The 21,971-nt window shown below is 44.6% G+C and overlaps 1 protein-coding gene across 1 annotated transcript; it reads right to left on the bottom strand.

Moving 5' to 3' along the window:
• Positions 1-2,198: 2,198 nt before the first annotated feature.
• Positions 2,199-6,457, bottom strand: LOC141601452 (uncharacterized). Its single transcript, XM_074421739.1, has 8 exons — positions 6,230-6,457; positions 5,140-5,836; positions 4,752-5,041; positions 4,081-4,280; positions 3,910-3,978; positions 3,360-3,655; positions 2,909-3,211; positions 2,199-2,746 (listed from the first exon to the last, which is right to left on the bottom strand). Exons 1-8 carry the CDS (start codon positions 6,455-6,457, stop codon positions 2,199-2,201), a joined length of 2,631 nt encoding a protein of 876 aa, XP_074277840.1.
• Positions 6,458-21,971: the final 15,514 nt, after the last annotated feature.

Raw genomic sequence — 21,971 nt, 5'->3', positions numbered from 1 at the left:
AACCGAAATAGAATTAAGAATCCAGAATGCCTTAAAAGTAAACTAAGTAAAATATATAAGAAAGTGGTTGGTAAAAAAAGTGTAATAAAGGAGAGAAGAACAAATAATTTAATTTTTTTAAATTAAATAAAAACACTAAATATGTCAGAAAAACATCAAATACTAAAAATCCACATGTATCCTTTTATCTCCATCGTGCCCTTTCCGTCACCATACTCTCCTCAAGCCCCAGAAATCTCATATCGTGCTCTATCACTCTCAACCATGTCTGTCTCGGTCTTCCTCTACCTCTAGGGACCTTTTCTGTTCTCCAAGTCTCCAGCCTCCTAACTGATGCGTCCATAGGTCTCCTTCTCACATGGCCTAACCATCTTAGTCGGTTTTCCATCATCTTGTCCTCTATTGGCGCAACTTTTAACTTTTCCCTAATCACCTCATTCTTTAATCGATCTTTCCTTGTATGTCCGCACATCCACCCCAACATACGCAACTCCGCCACACTCATCTTTTGAATGTGACAATGTTTCACGGCCCAACACTCGGAACCATAAAGTAAGGCAGGCCTAGTTGCCGTGCGATAAAATTTTCCCTTTAATCTTTGGGGCATATCTTTGTCGCATAAAATTGTGTGACTCCTTCCGAACAAAAATGGTGTTACCAACAAAACGGAGCCAGAAACGAACAGGGGGGTGGTGTAAAAACTGACCCCTCTTACGACCCTCAAAGTTGTCCGAAATAGCCCCCTACATAAGTCGGGCTAATTTCTTAGGGGGTTATGTGCCCCCTCACTGTGCACACCAAGGTAGCCGCCAAAAGTGGCTAAAGTCATAGCAAATTCTTGGTTAAAAAGACGGAAATAAATGCAATTTCCGGCTTGGTCCCTATCATATTCTCCTCCATAGTAGCGGAAGGAGCTAAAAAACTCAAGAGTCGGTACAACATAGGTGTATTCTTGCATAGTTGCTAACCCCATCATACCCGTCCCATTCAAGAGGTCAAACACTGACTGATAAATCCACAAAGTAAGTAGACTCTCTCGGTCTAGAAAACGCGTTGGGGTAATATTAAAACGGGGCAGCATAATGAAATGGTCTTTTTGAGCTTGTGTCATGAAATGTACCTCAGGATAATCAGGTAGACTATCAATGGGCACATGAATTAATCAATAATCGGTAATTGTGAACCCTGCCTGCTACTGCTGCGCGTCTCGCGCGGCTCTGTCTCGCTGGTCGAAGACTGTCCAACTGTCCGTCTCCTCTTGCCTCCGTCCATTATGAAACTATCACACAATAGACTATAAATTAGCATTTTTAATAGCCAATAAAACCGCACAAAAATCGTCACATGGCTGTTTCCCCAAATCGTCCAAAAAGATGAACCCGAATACCGAAATTTTTTCAATTGAAACATCACAAAGGGTAGATTAAGCATAATAAACACGATTTGGACACAAAAATAAGAAAACCCCCAAATTTGTAAACCTTAATTTCGAAAATAATTGATGGAAAAAAGGGTTATAAACTTTGAAACAAAAGGGGAAAGGAGATTAAATGAAGGGGAAACTTACTTGTGTGAAGTAGAGACGGAAATTAGGAGAATATTACACTACAAACAAGCAAGAGGATTGAAAAAGAGAGAAGGGGATGTAGGGTTGTTGCGTCGTTGCTGTTGCTGCTACTCAACTCTTCCCCTTTTTTTCTTTTATTTGTTAATGAATGAAAGAAGGGAAAAGAAACTCCCTTATGTTGATTTGAATCACGCTGGCAGCTGCAACTTAGTCGATCGACTGGTGATGTAGTCGATCGACTTTTTCCAAAACATCCACTTTGCGCTTTAGTCGATCGATTAGAAATTCGGTCGATCGACCTTTTTCAAAACTTGCACTTTCAGTATAGTCGATCGACTAAAAGTTTCAGTCGATCGACTTTTTTCAACGTATATTCAGCATGTTTTCTCCCTCTTTGTGCGTGAGAGTCATAAAGTTGTCCCGCCTTGGAATAATATTTGAAGAATAACCACAAATTTCCAACCAAAGGGCGGGATGCGCACGCAACAATTTCAAGCAGACTTTAACGAGTACTAAACTAAAAAGCAATAAAAACAAGCACACATTGAACTAAATTACAAAAGGTAGACAATCCGGGTTCTCTCCCGGTCAGCGCTAGTTTTTATGGTCCCGCTCGACCCTTGTTACCTCATCAATCTTCAAGCTCAGAAATAGGGTCGAAGTACAATAACTCGACCACTCTAACAAAGTCATTGGTTTCATAGTAATGCTTTACTTGGTGACCATTTACCTTAAATTTTACTCCCGCGGAGTTCTCTAGCTCAACTAACCCGAATTTGGAAACAGAGGCAATCGTATAAGGGCCACTCCACCTGGACTTTAGCTTACTAGGAAATAGACGGAGTCGGGCATTGAACAATAGCACCTTCTCCCCTACATGAAACTCGCGCGGTACGATTCGCTTGTCATGCCATCTCTTGGTCTTCTCTTTATATATACGAGCACTATCATAGGCATTCAGCCTAAATTCCTCTAGCTCATCTAACTGCAACAATCGTTTCTCACCACACAGTTTAGAATCAAAATTGAACTCACAAATTGCCCACCATGCTTTATGTTCTAACTCCACAGGCAAATGACAAGACTTACCATAGACTAAACGATACGACGATGCATCAATCGGTGTCTTAAATGCAGTTCTATGTTCCCATAAAGTATCATCTAGTTTCATGCTCCAATCTTTTCATGATTTAGACACAACTTTACCTAGAATTTTTTAAAGTTCCCTAATAGAAACTTCTACCTGCCCACTAGTTTGAGGGTGATACCCCAAACCTCTCTGATGTTCTACACCATATTTGGACAGAAGAGTAGTAAGTTGTTTTTCTTTAAAATGCATACCTCCATCACTGATGACAACTCGAGGGACACCAAAGCGAAGGAAGATTACCTTTTCGAAAAGTTGGATAACTGTCTTTGCATCACAATGGACCGAAGCAACGACCTCTACCCAATTGGACACGTAATCAACAGCTACTAGAATATACCTGTTGCCTTTGCTAGACGGGAATGGTCCTTGGTAGTCGATGCTCCAGACATCGAAAACTCCAATCTCTAGAATGGCAACTTGGGGCATTTCCTGTCTCCTTGAAATATTTACCGTCCTCTGACACGCATCACAAGCTACAACAAAGTCCTTAGCATCTTTAAACATGGATGGCAAAAAAAAAACCAGACTAAAGTACCTTAGCCATAGTCCTAGTGGGACCGTGGTGACCACCATTGGAGGAAGAATGGAAAGCTTCTAGGATATATTTGGTCTCCCACTGCGGTATACACCATCTGTAACAACCATCGGCATATTCCTTAAATAGATAAGGATTATCCCTGAAGTACTGCTTCACGTCATGAAGGAACCACTTCTTCTGCCGATATGACAAGTCAGGAGGCAATAAATCCCCTACAATAAAATTAGCATAATCAGCATACCAAGGAGTTTCAGCATTAGAAATAACCAATAAAATATCATCAGGAAAAGAATCATCAATAGGTAAGGAATCTCCCCCTTCTTGCAATGGTAGGCGTGATAGATGATCAGCTACCAAATTCTCAGCGCCTTTTCTTGTCTTTGATCTCCAAATAAAACTCCTGAAGAAGGAGTATCCATCGCAGTAATTTTGGCTTGGCTTCTTTCTTAGCAAATAGGTAACTCAGCGCTGCATGGTCAGAAAATACAGCAACTTTCGAACCTAATAAATAAGACCTGAATTTCTCCAGCGCGTATACTACATCTAACAACTCCTTTTCTATAGTTGCATATTTCACCTGAGCCTCATCCAGAGTTCGGCTCGCATAGTAAATAGCACTCAAAGCTTTGTCTTTCCGCTGGCCTAGCATCGCACATAATCTCAAAAGGCAGCTCCCAATCTGAGGGCTGAATAATCGGTGTTTTGATCAAAGCCTGCTTCAACCTGTTAAAAGCAGTAAGACATTCATCAGTAAAATTAAATGAAGCATCTTTAAGTAACAATTGTGTAAGTGGTTTAGCAATTTTAGAAAAGTCCTTAATGAACCAGCGGTAAAAGCTAGCATGTCCAAGGAAACTTCTAACTCCCTTAACATTAACGCGAGGAGGTAATTGCTCAATCACTTGCACATTTGCTTTATTGACCTGGATACCCTTATCAGACACTAAGTGCCCAAGGACAATGCCGTCATTAACCATAAAATGGCACTTCTCCCATTTCAGCACTAAGTTAACCTCAATACATCGCTGCAAAACTTTCTCAAGGTTAGTCAGACAATCATTAAAATCATTACTGTATACGCTGAAATCGTCCATAAATACCTCCATAATAGACTCTACATACTCAGAAAATATCCCTATCATGCACCTCTGAAAGGTAGTCAGGGCATTACAAAATCCAAATGGCATTCTCATGTAAATAAAAACACCATGCGGGCAAGTAAAAGTAGTCTTTTCTTGATCGCCAGGATGGATTGGGATTTGAAAAAAACCTGAATATCCATCTAAATAACAGAAAAGTTTATGTGAGGCTAATCTCTCTAACATCTGATCAATAAAGGGAAGGGGAAAGTGATATTTCTTTGTGGCAGAATTTAACTGTCTATAATCAATGCACATCCGCCAACCTGTTACTACTCTAGTTGGTATTAATTCATTTTTCTCATTTTTCACTACTATAGTCCCTCCTTTCTTAGGGACTACCTGAACTGGACTTACCCGCTTGAAGTTGCAAACGGTGTAGATAATACCTGCATCAAGTAGCTTCATCACTTCCGCCATAACCACATCCTGCATCTTTGGATTCAACTTTCGCTGACCCAGCTGGCAAGGCTTATGTACTTCCTCTAGCTCAATTTTGTGCATACAAATATCAGGACTGATGCCCTTAAGGCCAGCCAAACTGTATCCTAAAGCTTTCCTGTTTTTCTTAATAACTACCAACAAAGCATAAAGTTGGTTATCATCAAGTTTAACATTAACAATAACAGGATATTGCTCAGAATCATCTAAGAACACATATTTAAGATGAGAAGGAAGAGGTTTACGCTCGGTATCTTTACCTCAGCAGCACAAGAGGTTTCCATAATAGCATTTACCGTCTCACCTTTCTCAATAATGAACTCCTTACCTTTTAGAGTAGCTTTCATTGTCCTGTAGTCAACCTGTATATCCTCTGCCAAATCATCAAGAACTATCAAAGCTTCTATCGGGTCCCCTAGAAGGTATCCCGTCCAATAGTCAAACATAGATTCATCTACAATTTCTATAGCATAACGTGTATCCTCTATCATAGGCTTAGCCAGCGTGTTAGCCAAATTAAAAGTCACCTTATCATCCCCTACCTCGAGAGTCAAACGTCCCTGTTTGACATCAATAATAGCCCCTGCTGTATGCAAAAATGGCCTACCTAAGATTATAGGAATCTGAGTATCTTCAACCATATCTAACACGATGAAATCAACAGGTATAAAGAATTTACCTATCTTACCAGGGATATCCTCTAATGTACGGTCAGCCATCTGTAAGGTCACGTTGGTAACTTTAAGATGCCCCATATTCAATTTATTGCAAACTGAATAGGGCATGACACTAACACTGGCACCCAAATCACATAAAGCTTTATCTATTTTATGAGTGCCTATGGTACATGGAATGGAAAAACTACCCAGATCCTTCAATTTGGGTGGAGACTTGCTTTGTAGGAGTGCACTACACTCTTCTGTAAAAGTAATGGTCTCCACTTCATTAAAGCTCCTCTTACGAGTCATAATATCTTTCTCAAATTTAGCATAAAAGGGTACCTGGGTAATTAGTTCGGTAAAAGGTACAGTTACCTGAAGAGTTTTGACGACCTCCAAGAATTTACCGAATTATTGCTCAACATTTATGTTCTTTAGGCGCCTTAAAAGAAGCCTTGATAACGATCGGTGGGTCAGCACTTTACTCTTCCCTTTATCAGAATTAGACGCCTTAGCAACAGTGAAAGACGTTCCAATACCAATAGGTGACGGATCAGCAACTCCGTCTAGTAAAATAGTCGATCAACTATTTACATCAGTCGATCGACCAATGTCACTTGTCGATCGGCTATCAGGCCCAGTCGATCGACTAATCCCAATTTCTTCAATATCCAAAGCTGCAGATTTAGTCGATCGACTAAAAGTTCTTGTCGATTGACTTTTTCCACGCGTTACAGTAGTTTCGTCAGCATGGTCTTCTTCTACATCCACTTCTAACTCCTCAATTATGACCTTTTCAGTGTCATGGGGCATCTCCGGTCGATAATAAGTAAGACCGCTTCGAAGATGAATTGCATTAGCCGTGTCATGCGTTTTCTCAGGCTGAGACGGCAACGTACCAGGTTGTCTACTTGAAGTAGATAATTGGGCAATTTGATTGTCCAACATCTTATTATGTGCCATTAATTGAGAAATGAGGGCCTATTGCTTCTGTGAAGCCGCTTTCTGTTGCTGTAGCATGGCCTTAATGTCAGACAAGTCATTATTATGATGTTGTTGAGGGGATTGGATTTGTTGACCTCCTTGATTATTCCTCTAATAACCACCACGTGATTGATTTCCACGATTTTGAAGAATAATGTATAACGAGTTCTGACCTTGCGGCGGTGGTGGAGTAGGACTTAGAATATTCTGGCTTCGGTAAGAGAAATTAGGATGCTCTCTAGTCCTCTAATTATAAAAATTTGAGTATGGTGTACCTTGTTTCAAGGACTGAAAAGCATAGACCTGTTCTATGGTGCTCATACATTCAACTGTACCATGTCCTGCAATACCACATCGCTCACAAGGGGTTTCCTATTGTGTCATGGCCTGAACTGTCTGCTGGTTTCCCAAAGACTGAGATGTCTTCAGTTCGGCAATCTAGGCAGTCAATGCCTCTAGCTGAGCTTCAACAGCTCCATCGGATGATCCTTCCCCTCTCGTACTACCTCTGGAATTACCATACTTGGCAGTGTGAGTAGCTATCTGATTAATTAGCTTACAGGCATTGGCATCATTAGTGTTGTCCTGAAATATCCCATTGGCTGAGGAATCAAGTAGAGCCCGATGGTCATCATACAACCCATGATAGAACCGTTTGTAGAGAAACCACTTCTGAAACCCATGGTGAGGGACTGAACGAACCAGTCTCTTAAAACGAACCTATGCCTCATTTAAGTCCTCGGTGGAACTTTGCTTGAAGCTAGTGATTTGATTTCTCAGGACATTTGTCTTTTATGGCGGAAAATATCTATTGTAGAAGGCAAGAGCTAAGCTATTCCAGTCGGTAACCCCTTAATCTTGCATGTCTAAATCACGCAGCCTGTAATACTACGGTTTTATGAGCCTCTGGGTAATCTATCGAGTGGGCCTTACTCTGTCGAGTAAGGGTGTGTTGCGTTTTAAAATAGTTTCTGACCTGTTGGGTACTCGATCGAGTAACCTTGATACTCGATCGAGTAGGGGCACTCGATCGAGTATCTCAGCTACTCGATCGAGTAGCCGGTTTACGGGGGGATGATTTGTCGGGTTTTGTTAATAATGCGATTTGGTATATAATTACTTCCGTCACTTTCTTTAAACACTTTTATAAACCTAATCACTTTCAAAGAGAAAACAAACTACGTTCTTCGCATCAATCGCATTGTTGGCAAATCCCGGAGCTTGGAAGGTCGGAATTCGTGTTTCTTTATACCTTTGTAATCCTTGCGTCGAGGGTAAGATCTACGTACCGTTTTTATAGTATTTCGTTAAAGTTAGTTAAACCCTAATATTGGGATTTGGGGGTTTTGTTGTGTTTCGTGATTGGTAGTGATTATATGTTTGTATGTTAGGAGGAGGATTCGTAGAAGAATCCTTTTGATATCAGCTGTGAGATCGTCTGACTGTGTTGCTTTCCAGGTAGGGTTTCCCTACTCAGTATTAGTCCCATAATGTGTTGTCGGTGTTTTGTGGTTGTTGAATATTATCATACTCGTACTGTGACAATTGTTGGATTTGGTTGCTGATAGTAGTTGTGATTGTTTGTATCTGTCTGTGTTCTTCGGGGCGCGTCCCTGGCTGAGTGGAGTCACTTGCGGGAGTGGCTTCACGCCTATTATTCGCCTTCTGTGGAACCCGCCACAGAAGGGATGTGCACATTAAGGAATTTGGGTTTATCGCTCGACGGAAATGAGCGAGGATTTGGTGGGTACGGTTGTGGTCCCCCACTGGCGGCGTGGAGTGACCTGTTGTGATGGGCACTCTGGCAGGGCTACACACTTTAGTGTGTAGTCAGGATTGTGGAGTTGGGATTGGAGTTCAGAGTATATCTGTGAAGATTGAGCTGTTTGTTTACTGTGTTGTTGGTTTATGTAAATTGTGTGATTAGTACTGACCCCGTTTATTGTTTTTAAAAACTGTGGTGATCCATTCGGGGATGGTGAGCAGTTGTTGAGCAGGTATGAGTCGAGTTACATGGGATAGCTGGGATGATACCACCGTCTGATGATAGAGTCTTCCGCAGTAGCATGATAGTTTCTTAAACATTTCTTTTAGTTGTTGGTTTTGAGAACATGTAACCGTATTTTGGTATTTTGATTGGATTGTAACCTTTCACTAAAGTTATACTATTTAAATGTTTTTTCGTTATTGTCTTATGATTATCATTGCCTCGGGCAACCGAGATGGTAGCATCTTTATACCTGAGTGGTCCTGGTAAGGCACTTGGAGTATGGGGGTGTTACAAAATGGTATCAGAGCGACGATCCTGAAACTTGTAACCAATGAACCTAATGAACATAGGGAGTCAATTAAAATGAACCCGGGGTAAAGGTTGTAGGAGCTAATGCAAAGACTTGGGAGACGTCCTAAAGTCGCGAACTCGCCCTACAATTTTGAACCGGTCACATGGGGGGTATATGTCAAGGTTGTATATGATATTTGCTAGTTTGTATGTGGATGTGACGATATATGTTGTGAATTGTTGGATGTTGGGAGTAGAAGAATGAAATTGTGAATTAAAGGTTGGTGAAGTATATAAAATGTTGTTTGAATAAGAGGCATGTTGGATGTTTATTATATGGCATTTGATAACATGAAAAAGTTATTTTGTTGATCATATGAAGAGTTGTGTAGAATTGTATGCCTAACTATATTATAATGTTGAGTTTATAAAGTTGTATAGTATGTTGGGATATGTTAGATAACATGCGGGTAGTATATACGAGTCAGCATGACTCGATCGAGTAGGGGGTACTCGATCGAGTAGGTGAGGTACTCGGTCGAGTGGGTATTTGACGTTTTTACAACCAGAATCATGTTTTTGGGCACTCGATCGAGTACACAGGGCACTCGATCGAGTAGAGGGTCACTCGATCGAGTAGAGGGTCACTCAATCGAGTAGAGGGCTACTCGGTCGAGTATGTTAGAGATCAGAAGGTCTGTTTTGGGTCTGATGTCGGGGCACTCGATCGAGTATAGTGGGCACTCGGTCGAGTAGCCTCTACTCGATCGAGTAGGTTTAGGCACTCGATCGAGTGTGTTCTGGGCAGTCTGCTTTCGTGTTTTGAGGTTTTAGTGTGTATGTTTATATCTACCCTTTCTTATATAGTTTCAAGATGCCGCCCAAGAAAAACGCCTTGTATGCGAGAGCTGAGAGCATGAACATCGACGATGTAGTTAAGATGTTGGAGCACCAAGATGCTCTTACTGAGGCCCTAAAGAGAGTGGGAAAGGATAAGGAGTTTGACCACTCCAAGATCAGCCTTTATATAGCGAGGTTTAACCTAAAATAGTACAAGGGGACCGGGGAGCCTAATCTTCTTGACAACTGGCATCGTGAGATGGAGAACATACTGGACTTGGTACACTGTCCTGATGAGATGAGAGTGGAACAAGCTGCGTTCTACTTGAGGGAAGCAGCTGGTGATTGGTGGGATAAGGTGAAGGTGAGTTCTAGGGAGATGTACACGAAGCAGGGCTTACCTGCTATACCTTGGGAAGAGTTTCGGAGAGCTATGAGGAAGGAGTTTGTACCTGAGCATGTGAGGAGTAAGCTGAGGGAGGAGTTTGATGGGTTTAGGATGACATCTGACATGTCAGTGGCTGAGTACTACAAGCAGTTTAATGAGAAGTCTAGGTATGCTGAGGATTTGGGTTTGAGTGAGGAGAACCTAGCACTGAGGTTTGAGAGGGGGTTGACCCCTAATATCATGGATAAGTTACCGTGGGAGTCCTTACTGATGTTAAGGAAGCTTATGAGAGGGCTGGGAGAGCTGAGAGGTTGGTGGAGATGGCAGGAGAGAGCAGTTGAGAAAAGAAAGGCTGAGAGTGAAGGTGGTGGACAATATAGCCATAAGAAAGGCAACCACAATCAGGCTAGAGCGTTTTCTTCTGGGTCAGGGTTAAGTGCTGGGGGTTCCTTTGGGCGTGGCCGTGCGAGTGGTAGTGGTAGTTGGGGGATGACTTGTTATGGCTGTGGCGGTGTAGGCCACAAGAGACATGAGTGTACGAGTTTACCTGGAGCTTTTCAGAGATCGGCTCAGGGGAGCTATTTTCAGGGGCCGACACAGAGTTATGCGAGCAACAGACCGTCTGGGTCATGGTCTAACCGGGGAAGTCAGAGCTATCAAGGTGGAGGAAACCGCAACGGCGGTAATTCCTATCAGAAACCTGCTACGAACAACAACAACAATCAGGGGTCGGGTGCTAAACCGACCACATCAGCCAGTACTGTCCAGGGAGGTGGATAAAAGACCAATGTAAAGTTGTTCATGATGGACAAGAAAGCAGCTGAGGATGATGCACATGTTATCACTGGTACTTTTCTTGTTAACGGTATTCATACCTTTGTTTTGTTTGATTCGGGGGCGTCTCAGTCGTTTGTATCTTCGAGTCATGTTAAACGGTTGGGTTTGAGTGTATATGAGTCTGTAAGTGAGAAAGTTTTTATACCTTCGGGTGAGTCTGTATCTTGTGGGAGGTTGTATAGGGATGTACCTATGATAGTTGGGCAAGTTGATCTACCTGTAGACTTGCTAGAGTTTCCTTTTGACGGTTTTGAGATGATAGTCGGGATGGATTGGTTGGGAACGTATAAAGCTAAGATAGACTGTCATCAAAAGAAAGTGTCTTTGAGAGGTCCTAAGGGTGTTAGTGTGTCTTATCGTGGGTTTGTGGTCAAACCCAAAGTTAAGTTGATTGCAGCTGTTACCTTGAAGTCCTATCTGAGGAAGGGATGCCCTTTGATCTTGTGCCATGTGAGAGATGACCGGATAGAGAGTCCGACAGTTGATCAGATACCAGTGGTGGGAAAGTTTGCAGATGTTTTTCCAGAGGAGATTCCGGGGTTGCCACCGAAGAGGGAGATAGATTTCACGGTTGAGTTGAAACCGGGGACGGGGCTAATCTCTAAAGCACCGTACCGGATGGGTCCAAAAGAGATGGAGGAGCTCAGGAAACAGTTAGATGATATGATAGAGAAGGGATACATTAGACCTAGTGTATCGCCGTGGGGAGCACCAATTCTTTTTGTAAAGAAGAAAGATGGGAGTTTGAGGTTGTGCATAAACTACAGGGAGCAGAACCGAGTGACAGTGAAGAACAAGTATCCTTTGCCAAGGATAGATGACCTGTTTGATCAGTTGAGTGGTGCATCAGTCTTTTCCAAGATTGATTTGAGGTCAGGGTACCATCAGGTGAAGATTAGAGAGGTGGACAAACCCAAGACAGCTTTCACGTCGAGGTATGGCCATTATGAGTATGTGGTGATGCCGTTTAGGTTATCTAATGCACCGAATGTGTTTATGGATTTGATGAACAGAATCTTCAGACAGTTTTGGACAAGTTTGTGGTGGTGTTTATCGATGACATCTTAGTCTACTCCAAGACTAAGGAGGAGCATGAGGAGCATCTGAGGATTGTGTTGCAGACCTTGAGGGAGCATGAGTTATATGCTAAGCTGTCTAAGTGTGAGTTCTTGTTAGAGAAAGTTGCTTTTCTGGGGCATGTGATCTCTAAGGATGGGGTAGCTGTGGATCCGGCAAAGATTGAGGCAGTGACAAAGTGGGAAGCACCAAAGAATGTTGCTGAGATCAGGAGTTTCTTGGGTTTCGCTGGATACTGCAGACGGTTCGTGAAAGATTTCTCCAAGATTTCTAGACCTATGACAGCGTTGATGAGGAAAGAGAAGAGGTTTCGTTGGGATGAGAGTTGTGAGACGGCGTTCCAAACATTAAAGGAGCGTTTGACCACAGCTCCTATCTTAGCATTGCCTGAAGGGATCGAGAACTTTGAGGTGTATATAGATGCCTCAAAGAACGGGTTGGGATGTGTGTTAATGCAGAACGGTAAGGTGATTGCCTATGCTTCTAGGCAATTGAAGTCGTATGAGGAGAACTATCCTACACATGATCTGGAGTTGGGTGCAGTGGTGTTTGCTCTCAAGATATGGAGACATTACCTTTATGGGGCGACCTTTAAGGTATTTTCGGATCACAAGAGTCTCAAGTGCATCTTCACTCAAAAGGAGTTGAACATGAGACAGAGGAGGTGGATAGAGTTGATTGGCGATTATGACATGGATATTATCTACCATGAAGGGAAAGCCAATGTTGTTGCAGATGCTTTGAGTAGGAAGAGTGTATATTCTTTTTGTACAGCTCTATCTTTGATGAGGTTGAGAGATGAGGTGGGGAGGTTTGGGATACATATGATGCAGAGAGGGGATGCCATGGGAGATTTGACAGTGCAACCTGATCTTTATGATAATATTCGAGGTAAACAAGCGTTGGATCCTAAGATGGTTGAGTGGAGAGCTGGAGTAGAGAGAGGGATAGTGTCTCGATTCTCTATTCATACAGATGGTAGTTTGAGGTTTGACGGTAGGTGGTGTGTCCCTAATGATGAGGAGTTGAAAAAGACAATCATGACAGAGGCACATTGTACACCGTATTCAGTACATCCAGGTGGTGACAAGTTGTACAAGGATTTAAAGAACACAATTTGGTGGCCTGGGATGAAGAAAGAAACAGCTGAGTTTGTGGCCCGTTGTTTGACATGCCAGAGAGTTAAAGGGGAACAGCGACGACCACAAGGTAATATTCAGTCTTTAGAGGTACCTGAGTGGAAGTGGGAATCCATTTTTGTAGATTTTATCGTGGGTTTGCCAAAGAGTCAACAGGGTAACAACATGATATGGGTAATAGTGGATCGACTGACCAAGTCAGCTCACTTTGTGCCAATGAAAGATACATGGACTTGTGGTCATGGGCCACGTCTCGGTCTGTGGATTCGGGCCGTCTACCGGTCCGTAGTCGCGGTCCACCTGCAAGTCCAGTCGATCTGTGGGCATGCAGCGGTCTTTTGAAAGCCACGCTCGGCGGCGTAAAGATGCCTTCGACCGGATCGTTTTAGATCGGTCGGTTTCGTCTCGGTAAGGGTCTCGAAACGATTAGAGATGTTCGGAGTCGCCACCAAGCATTTTTGGGATGCCTGGAACCTATTCGAATTCCACTTTATACCTCGGTCAAATCGAAGCACAAAGCAGCGTTTTGACATAGGTACTAAAGATAAGGAAATCGTCCCTCTTTAGCATCCTACCTCTAGAATGACTCTCGTACGCCCTGGATAAGATCGTCCACTATCCAAAGTTTCTGAGTAAGAGGTGAAGGTACGTATTGGGAAGCCCTTTAATCAGACACCCAATCCCGCCTGCGTTTAGCGGCATCTACTGATCGATCTTGGTTGGTTGAATGCAAAAGTTGATAAAACGGTTTAAATGCATGAATGCGCATCCAATGATTTAAACCTAACATGTGAGAGCTTTCTAAGTCGGTTGATTTAATCCACGTATCAAGTATAAGATGTCGAGTTGGATTAATGATTGATTTGCATGCAAGACAGAAATTAAACATCCATTTACCGTATTAGGTTTAGGGTGCATAACATGATCCATTTGTCTTAGTAAGGCATTTTGCAAATATGGTTTGAATGGACGAATAGTCATCTGATCCGTCCTATATCCGGGTTAACCGGAGTCGGGATCGTCCTAGACTAATGCTTTGGAAGGGAAACAGCCCTGTACTGGACGGCTATAAGAGGCGCGAGCCACCGCCAGCGGTAAATGGCCTCCCTTTGGTTTTGAAAATGAGAAAGAAAAGACCTGCTTGAGGCGCGGGTTAGCCAACGGCTGTATGCCGTGTTTTGACTGTTTAGAAAACGTTATAAAACGTGTTAAGAATGGGTTTTTGAACCCGATTTGATTTTGAAAGGGTCGTTTAGACCGCATTTGTCGATTTGAAGAACTAGACTCGAATAATCATCATTATTTGATAATATTCGGTGTCGGGTTCGGTTTGACAAGCTTGACATGAATAGTTTTGAAAATGATTATGGACTAACTGTTTTAAGTCCATTTTGAATGTAATTAGTCGGTACTCATCATCGTACATCTTGTTAAAATCCGGCATGGTATGTATAACCAAGGATGACTTTGTGTTGGTGACTAATATGTTTGTTAGAAAAATGTAAAGAGATGAAATAAAAGGCTTTAAAATACCTCTTAAATGTCATTAACCAAATATTATCACCTAAACACGGATTTAACCGTCATGGTATGAAGAACCAAGGGTGAAAAATGCTTTATGGTTAAAACATGTGAAATGAAACAAAAGGTTTCGAAAACACTTGAAATGGTAAAAACCGTTACAAATATGAAAAATGGATTAAGGGAAATGACGAGAACAAACACGGTTGATCTCTCGTCCGAGTACCCCATTTAGGCGCGAGCCCATTTGGCGACCTAAGGGGCTTCGCCTCGACCAAAAATCGCTTTTGGCTCGTTTATTCCATGTTTTGGTTCATGTTATGCATGTTTTAGCATGTTAAATTCATGAAACAAATGAAAACATAATAAAAGAGGATTTTTACACCCTCATACTTACATGTTTGGTTATGGCGAGTGACCGACGTAAGTGTAATAACTCGTTTGATCGGAAAAAACTCGGTTTAAAACCATTTTGGTAAGTAAAAGAGTGTTTTAAAAGTTTAGTGATGGTGTAGTGGACAAAGTGGTCGGACAAGTGATTTAATGCACAATGACGGTACCAAACAATGTGTAAGGCTTGTATTTACGATCGGCAGGTCGTAAATACGCGTCGGGTTATGACTTAAGAAGTCGAGTCGAGAATTTTAAGGGAGAAAAGAGGGGGCGGACACTCGCGTAAGTCTCAAATGGGCGACATTTGAGGGGTATTTATAGGAGAATGAGTGGTTGTGTGAGTTTTGAGCGACGTGGCCACCTGGGCTGCTCAAAGAGGCGCGAGCCATGCCGCGGGTCTTCGAGTTGTGTTGTCGCTTTCACAACAAACGCAATCATGATTTGTTCTATCCTAGGTTTTATAGTCACAAGTTTGGTACTTGACCAACATGAATCCGGGAAAACTTAGCATAGAAGGCTTGAAGATATTTTGTTTTTGTGGTTGACTCGGTTTGACTCGTTGTTGGAGTCGGGATTTGAATTTTTGAGTCGGTTTTTAGTTCGGTGTCGGTTTTGACTCAAGTTAGTGTCATTGCGATCCCGTCGTCGTGCATTAAACACTCCAGGTATTTTTGAAATATTTTGTTTTCGAAATCGTTTTAAGTTTTCCGACGTAGAGTTGTATACAAACTGTCGATCAAACGCTGCGATCCCAAAACATGTTGTAGTCCGATAATCATCGGGTGTTTCTTGGAGTCTCAGCAAATCCTAGGTATCTACAGAGCCCCCACTTTGACTGAGGCTTGGACAGGACGAAAGTCAAAGTAGAGTCCCCAGGTCAATCGAAGATTACAACCTGAAGACCCAAGCGACGTCGAGGCGGCTCGAAAGGATTCAGGCCAAGGACCTGCCGTCGGGAAGGGCGACGCCAAGGCGACTCGAGAGTACGAGTCAAGGACGTATCGTCGGGAACATTTTAGAGTTTGTCCAGTGTCCTGTTCGGGTCGTTTAAAGTCCATTAGACTACGTACGAAGGCTCGCCAGCCATAAGAAGGAGTCATACCTGAGACATCTTCGGATATGTCCTTGCATGGTCGCGGATGAGTGCTCGCCAGCTGCGGTGCGTAAGTGAGGAGGGCTCGCCAGCCGCGATGCGTTGTAAGGCTCCCCAGCCGAGACAAGGAAATGTACCCGAGGCATCTTCGGGATGTGTCCTTGGAAGGGTGCGGACAAAGTCTCGCCAACCATGGTGCGTATGTGAGGAGGGCTCGCCAGCCGCGATGCGTTGTAAGGCTCGCCAGCCGTGGTGCGTTGTAAGGCTCGCCAGCCATGGTGCATATATGAGGAGGGATCGCCAACCGCGATGCGTTGTAAGGCTCGCCAGCCGAGACAAGGAAATGTACCCAAGGCACGTTCGGGATGTGTCCTTGAAAGGTTGCGGACAAAGGCTCGCCAGCCATGGTGCGTATGTGAGGAGGGCTCGCCAGCCGCGATACGTTGTAAGGCTCGCCAGCCATGGTGCGTTGTAAGGCTCGCCAACCATGGTGCGTATGTGAGGAGGGCTCGCCAGCCGCGATGCGTTGTAAGGTTCACCAGCCGTGGTGCGTTGTAAGGCTCGCCAGCCATGGCGCGTATGTGAGGAGGGCTCGCCAGCCGCGATGCGTTGTAAGGCTCGCCAGCCGTGGTGCGTTGTAAGGCTCACCGGCTATGGTGCGTTGTAAGGCTCGCCAGCCATGGTGCGTATGTGAGGAGGGCTTGCCAGCCGCGATGCGTTATAAGGCTCGCCAGCCGAGACAAGGAAATGTACCCGAGGCATCTTCAGGATGTGTATTTGAAAAGATAAGGAAATGTACCCGAGGCATCTTCGGGATGTATCCTTGAAAAGGTTGCGGATAAAGGCTCGCCAGCCAATGGCATGGTCGGTTAATGGACCATGGGAGTAGCCGCGTCGAATGGGCTTGTTTTGAAAGTAGCGAACTCGTGATGCCGCTGGGGAAATAGTGAGCAGAGGTTCTCACTATCACTGTTTTTTGGAATGAGCGGGTTCAGCGAGGAAGCCCCCTGCTGGTATTTGAGGGAATAGTGAATTTGGAATCTTCACCATTCGGTTTGAATTTGCAGTGGCGGTTTTGATCGTCGTTTGTTCTAATTTTGAAGGAAAATAGCAAATTTGAGTTTTGCTATAGCGTTTGAAGGGACGGTTTATGTGCCGCCGATGACATTTTGAAAGAAATAGTGAATTTGGAATCTTCACTATCGATTGAAGTGACGGTTTATGTGCCGCCGTTGACATTTTGAAAGAAATAGTGAATTTGGAATCTTCGCTATTGATTGACGTGACGGTTTATGTGCCGCCGTTGCTTAAAAATAGCGGTTTTTGAATTTTCGCCATTATCTTGGAAAATTTGAAGGAAAATGGTGAATTTTGATTTCGCCATTATTTTTGAAATTGGCGGTTTTGATCGCCGTTTGCTCGAAATTTGGAGAAAAATAGCAAATTTGAGTTTTGCTATTATTTTTTGAAGTTGGCGGTTTTGATCGCCGTTTGCTTGAAAATAGCGAGTTTTAAATTTTCACTATTTGTTTTGTTTGTTTTCGAGGAAATGACGACATTCAATATCGTCAATCGAAAATTTTGGAATTTGTCATGGGAAATTGGGCCAAAGCCCAAATTTCGCTGAAAAGCAAATGGGAGGCCTGGTTTAGGCGCGAGCCACGTGGCGATGCAAGCCGGCTTCCCTATTTCTTGTTAAAAAGACGCGAGGTTGAGCTGCGGATGATTATTCATCTTCAACCTCAAAATCCCGCAAAATCGCCATTAAAGGACCTTCAAGCTTGCTTTCACTTGTGCCATTGTCAACAAATGTCATCTCAAGGTAAGTATTTCCTCTTGAATCCTTTCAACTTTGTTGATTATTAGCTTAGATGAATTAGGGCGGATTTTGCCCTAAAAAATCGAATTGGGCGTTTTTGATTGAGCCAATTTTGAGTGAAATTGATGTTTGCATTAGGTTAGAAACCTGTTTAGGAGTATAGGGGTGCTTTTAGTTTGCATTTTGGTCCCCGTTCGCGCTCCCTAGGCTCAAAAAACGTGATTGAGGCGAGAAACCGTCTCATTTCACAATGCCAAGTTTATTTGCTTGGGTAGTGGGTCCCACTAGGTTGCATTGTAGTTGGGAAAACCCGTGTTTGCCATTTAAGGACCTTCGTTGGGTGTTTATGGGCAAAATTGGATTTTTGCCCTTTGCGACGGTCTTACGTCTGACAAAATAAGCGCCTGTTTGGGCTTGAATTGAGTCAGTTTGCCTTGAAATGGACCTTATTGGTAATTTAGGTCGTGTTGAAGCGTGACAAATCACGTTTGCCTTTTTGCGGTCGTTTTTGAATTTTTGACCGGCTCGGGCTCAACTTAGAGTATGAATTGCCTTTTGAGACGCAGAAAAATCCCCATTGTGTCGGGAATGTATTTTGGGTTATTGGCAGACCTTGTATGGGTCTTGAAATGCCGTTTTTGTGATTTTGACTCGTCTTTTGCTTGAAAAGAGGGGCGAGTCGTTTTTGTGTTTTTTTGTGAACCGTTTTGTTTGGTTGAATTTTGGGCGGGATTGCCCTTGCTTTTGCATTGCAGGTTGTGTTGTTATTTTTGGATTTATCCATTTCATGCCGTCGTAATGCCGAAATTTCGGCTGACGTTTTTTTGTTTGTAGGAGAGTGTTCGGAGCAGGCCGGGTTCATGGCTGCGACTTTTGAGGAGTTGTTCGGGCCGGGCCCGGTTAGTACTCCGGTTAGCACGCCCGCCGTGGTCGTGGAGGACGTTACCGAGGAGGAGAGAACTCCTGAACAGGCTGTTGGGGCCTCAGGGGCCGTCGAGGAGCGTGCAGAGACCGTTGTTGGGGCTGTTAGTGCCGGTAGAGCTCAGACTGGGGCTGAGGCGAGTACCTTCGGGAGGAGGTTTTCTTTGAGGGAGCGACGCCCTCGGGCGACTAGGCGGACGTTGCGGGACGTCAAAAGGGTTGTTGAGTTGGGCCCTATCCACCACGTTGAGTCTCGCGGCCATAAGAGGCGGAGAGCGGAGACGGTCGAGGATGATGCTGACGTCGCGAGTTTCAGAGCCAGGCGAGTTACGGCCCCGCGGGGGTTGCTTTTACGGGCGGCGCTAGAGTGGGCCGAGGGTTTCGACGGTAGCCAGTTGTTGCTTCGACTAGACCGGCATCTTTCCTACCGTGCTCACGAGGGCATGGTGAGTCGCATTCCCCGGTTGAAATTTGTCATTCATTTTTGAAGTGTCGAGCCTAAATATGCATTCTGACGTTGTCTGTTTTTGATTTCAGGAGATCGGCATCATTAGGACTTTCTCTGGCTACTCTACCTGCTTAGGCCTCTACGACATTCTTCGAGCCGGGTCGAGGGCGTTGATAGAGAGGTCGGCGTTTGGGCCGTTGGTGGCCGCTTGGCGGGACATTCCCAGGTCCTCAATTAGGGCGAACTTGTGTTTGATCCGCGCCATGTTGGATCGGTACTGGGACACGATGTCGTCGTTCCACATGGAGTTTGGGGAGGTCGGCGTGACTTTAGAGGACTTTGCCATGGTATCCGGCCTTCCCTGTGGTGAGCTGCCCATTGAGTTTACCGCGACTCCGGAGAGAGTGTCCTCTCCTGCGGTCACTGCTTTGATTGGTACTACTTTGCCGGAGCCTTCCGACTTCACTCCGTACCTGATTGCGAGTTCTTACGTGAAGGACCACTTCACTGAGAGGGCGGCAGGTGTTGTTCCGGTGCCGTTGGCGAGCCCGGAGGCAGAGGCTGAGGCCGACGCGAAGGAGGCGCGGCTGTGGTTGTGGTACTTCTTGGGTGCCACGTACTTTGGTGACAAGGGCGAGCGCTTGTCGACAAAGGTGCTTCCTCTTCTTGCCGACCTTGACACTTTGGGTCGGTTTGACTAGGTTACGCCGGCTTTGGCGAGTTTCACCCGGTACTTGCACGCGGCGGTGCGTCCGGAGACAGTGGGAGCGGGTAGTGCTCCTGCTCTGGTTGGTCCCGGCCTCATCTTTGAGGTACGAGCGTTTTTTTTTTTTGTGTTAGTTTTTTTTTATTTTGATTTTGGCAATTTTTGAGAAATTGGCTAATTTGTGTTTGCTGTGTTTGATTACAGGCTTGGTTGTACGCTTACTTCACTCCTCTGCGTCCAGGGACTACAGACGGTGTTCCCTCGGCTTACCCTGCTGTGAGGGGTTGGACGATGTCTCGGAAGAAGTCGACCAAGTCGACTTACGAGGACTGCAGGCGTCGCGTGAACAAGCTTCGGGTTGCTGATGTAGGTTTATGGTTTCCCTTCTCCTTTATAGAAGTAGCTAGAGATAGGATGATTAGGTAGCTTAGGAAGCCCCCAGTTAGCTGAGTAGCTTTGTTTCGAGTGCAGTTTGTTGGGCGGCCTTGGGAGCACTACACGGGTGTGCCGGCTGCCGTCACGGAGCGTTTGCGACCTCGCAGCTCCCTGCGCCTTTACTTGGTGACTGCGATTGAGCCGGTTTGGTAATTGGGCGAGCGTCTAGTTTGCCAGTGCTTTACCGAGACTTTCGTCGTGCCGGTTGACCCACCTGGGGTGCTGTTCCAGGAGTCGACTCCTGATGAGGTTGAGGAGCACCTTCACGGTCGAGGAGGTGAGGAGCTGTTGCTGCGGGACGCCGACTACGACACCTTCCGGTTGTCGAGGCTTGCTTGGTACCCGATCGAGGTATGTTTTCCTGTTTTCTTTGTTTTCATTGCCTCCCTTGATATGAGGGTTTGTCATTTTTGATGTGGATCCAAATGGCAGGGAGTCGACCCGCTGATGATGACTCATCCTCCAGCTTTCCCGACGGAGACCACTTTTCAGGGGCCGGGTGGCGAGGAGCTTCAGTTGCGCTTACCGGAGCCCGCGGTGGCCGATGCCGGCATGGAGTGGAGGTTGGTATTTCTGAGGGTGAGTTACTGACTTGAACACTTTCTCCAATTATACTTTCCCTTACATTGTATTGAAGGACATTTTTGGTTTGTAGGTGACGACTGTTAGTCACCAGAACTTGTGGCGGATGGCTAACCGCTGGAGGGCGCTGGCTAGTGACCTGGCTACGAGGGAGGCTTCGCTTTCTCAGGTACGTTTTGTGTGTTGTTTTTGTATATTTGGTGTTGTATTTCACGTTTTTAGATCTTGAGGATCTGTTATTGTGTTTGGCAGGGCACATCGGATCCGGTGGAGCTTGCTCGGGTCCGTGCTGAGTTGGAGGCAGCCAGGTCGACAATCGCAGGCCAGGAGCTGGGGATCATCCGTTTGGACCAGGACTTGAGGCGTTATGAGGACGAGCTGCGGAGATTGCCTCTCTGAAGGCTCAGTTGGCTGCAGCGGAGGAGCTTCACGTCGAGATGGAGCGTGAGACGCTGGAGAGTTCCCCGGAGAGGGAGTCTGAGCTGGTGGTGGTGTCTGCGTTGGCGGCGACTCCTAGTGAGACCAGAACTGGTTCGACGGGAGACGTCGAGTAGCTGTTGTAGTTTGTCCGTGTCTTGGACTCTTGTTTGTACATATTTACATTTTGCGTGAGGCGGTTTTTATATATGTGTTTTTGGATTATGGTTTGTTTTGTGATTTTTGGCTTTTTTGTGTTGTGTTTCGGAGGAGCGCTTGTCGGCTGTTGATTCTCCTTTTGCTTTGCACCAGTTCTTGCATTGTTAGCTGTAGAAAACAGGCAATAGATAGCACATACGCAAAAACGTAAACACGTAAAAACATTTGATTGAAAACAAAATTAACCAAGATGACTTGAAGTTAAAATTGAAATTTTGAAAATTCCATGACAAATTGTCGCGTTTGGAATTCAAAAGGAATTGATTTGTAAATTTGAGCAATTAACTCGTGTCGTGAATTAATTCGATGATCATACGTAGCTAATTCCCTTCTGCTATGACTAGGGAATCCATGATTATGATGGTGTAGTAATTGAT

This window comes from Silene latifolia, chromosome 9, assembly GCF_048544455.1.
Source record: "Silene latifolia isolate original U9 population chromosome 9, ASM4854445v1, whole genome shotgun sequence".
Taxonomy (NCBI): domain Eukaryota; kingdom Viridiplantae; phylum Streptophyta; class Magnoliopsida; order Caryophyllales; family Caryophyllaceae; genus Silene; species Silene latifolia.
This window is presented reverse-complemented; position numbering and strand designations above follow the sequence as displayed.

Coding starts and splice junctions, on each gene's coding strand:
- LOC141601452 (XM_074421739.1), bottom strand. CDS start 6,457: ATGGCACATAATAAGATGTTGGACAATCAAATTGCCCAATTATCTACT. Junction 5,837..6,229: donor ACCATGCTGACGAAACTACT/GTAACGCGTGGA, acceptor CTAATTACCCAG/GTACCCTTTTATGCTAAATT. Junction 3,656..3,909: donor GAGCTGCCTTTTGAGATTAT/GTGCGATGCTAG, acceptor CTCCTTCTTCAG/GAGTTTTATTTGGAGATCAA.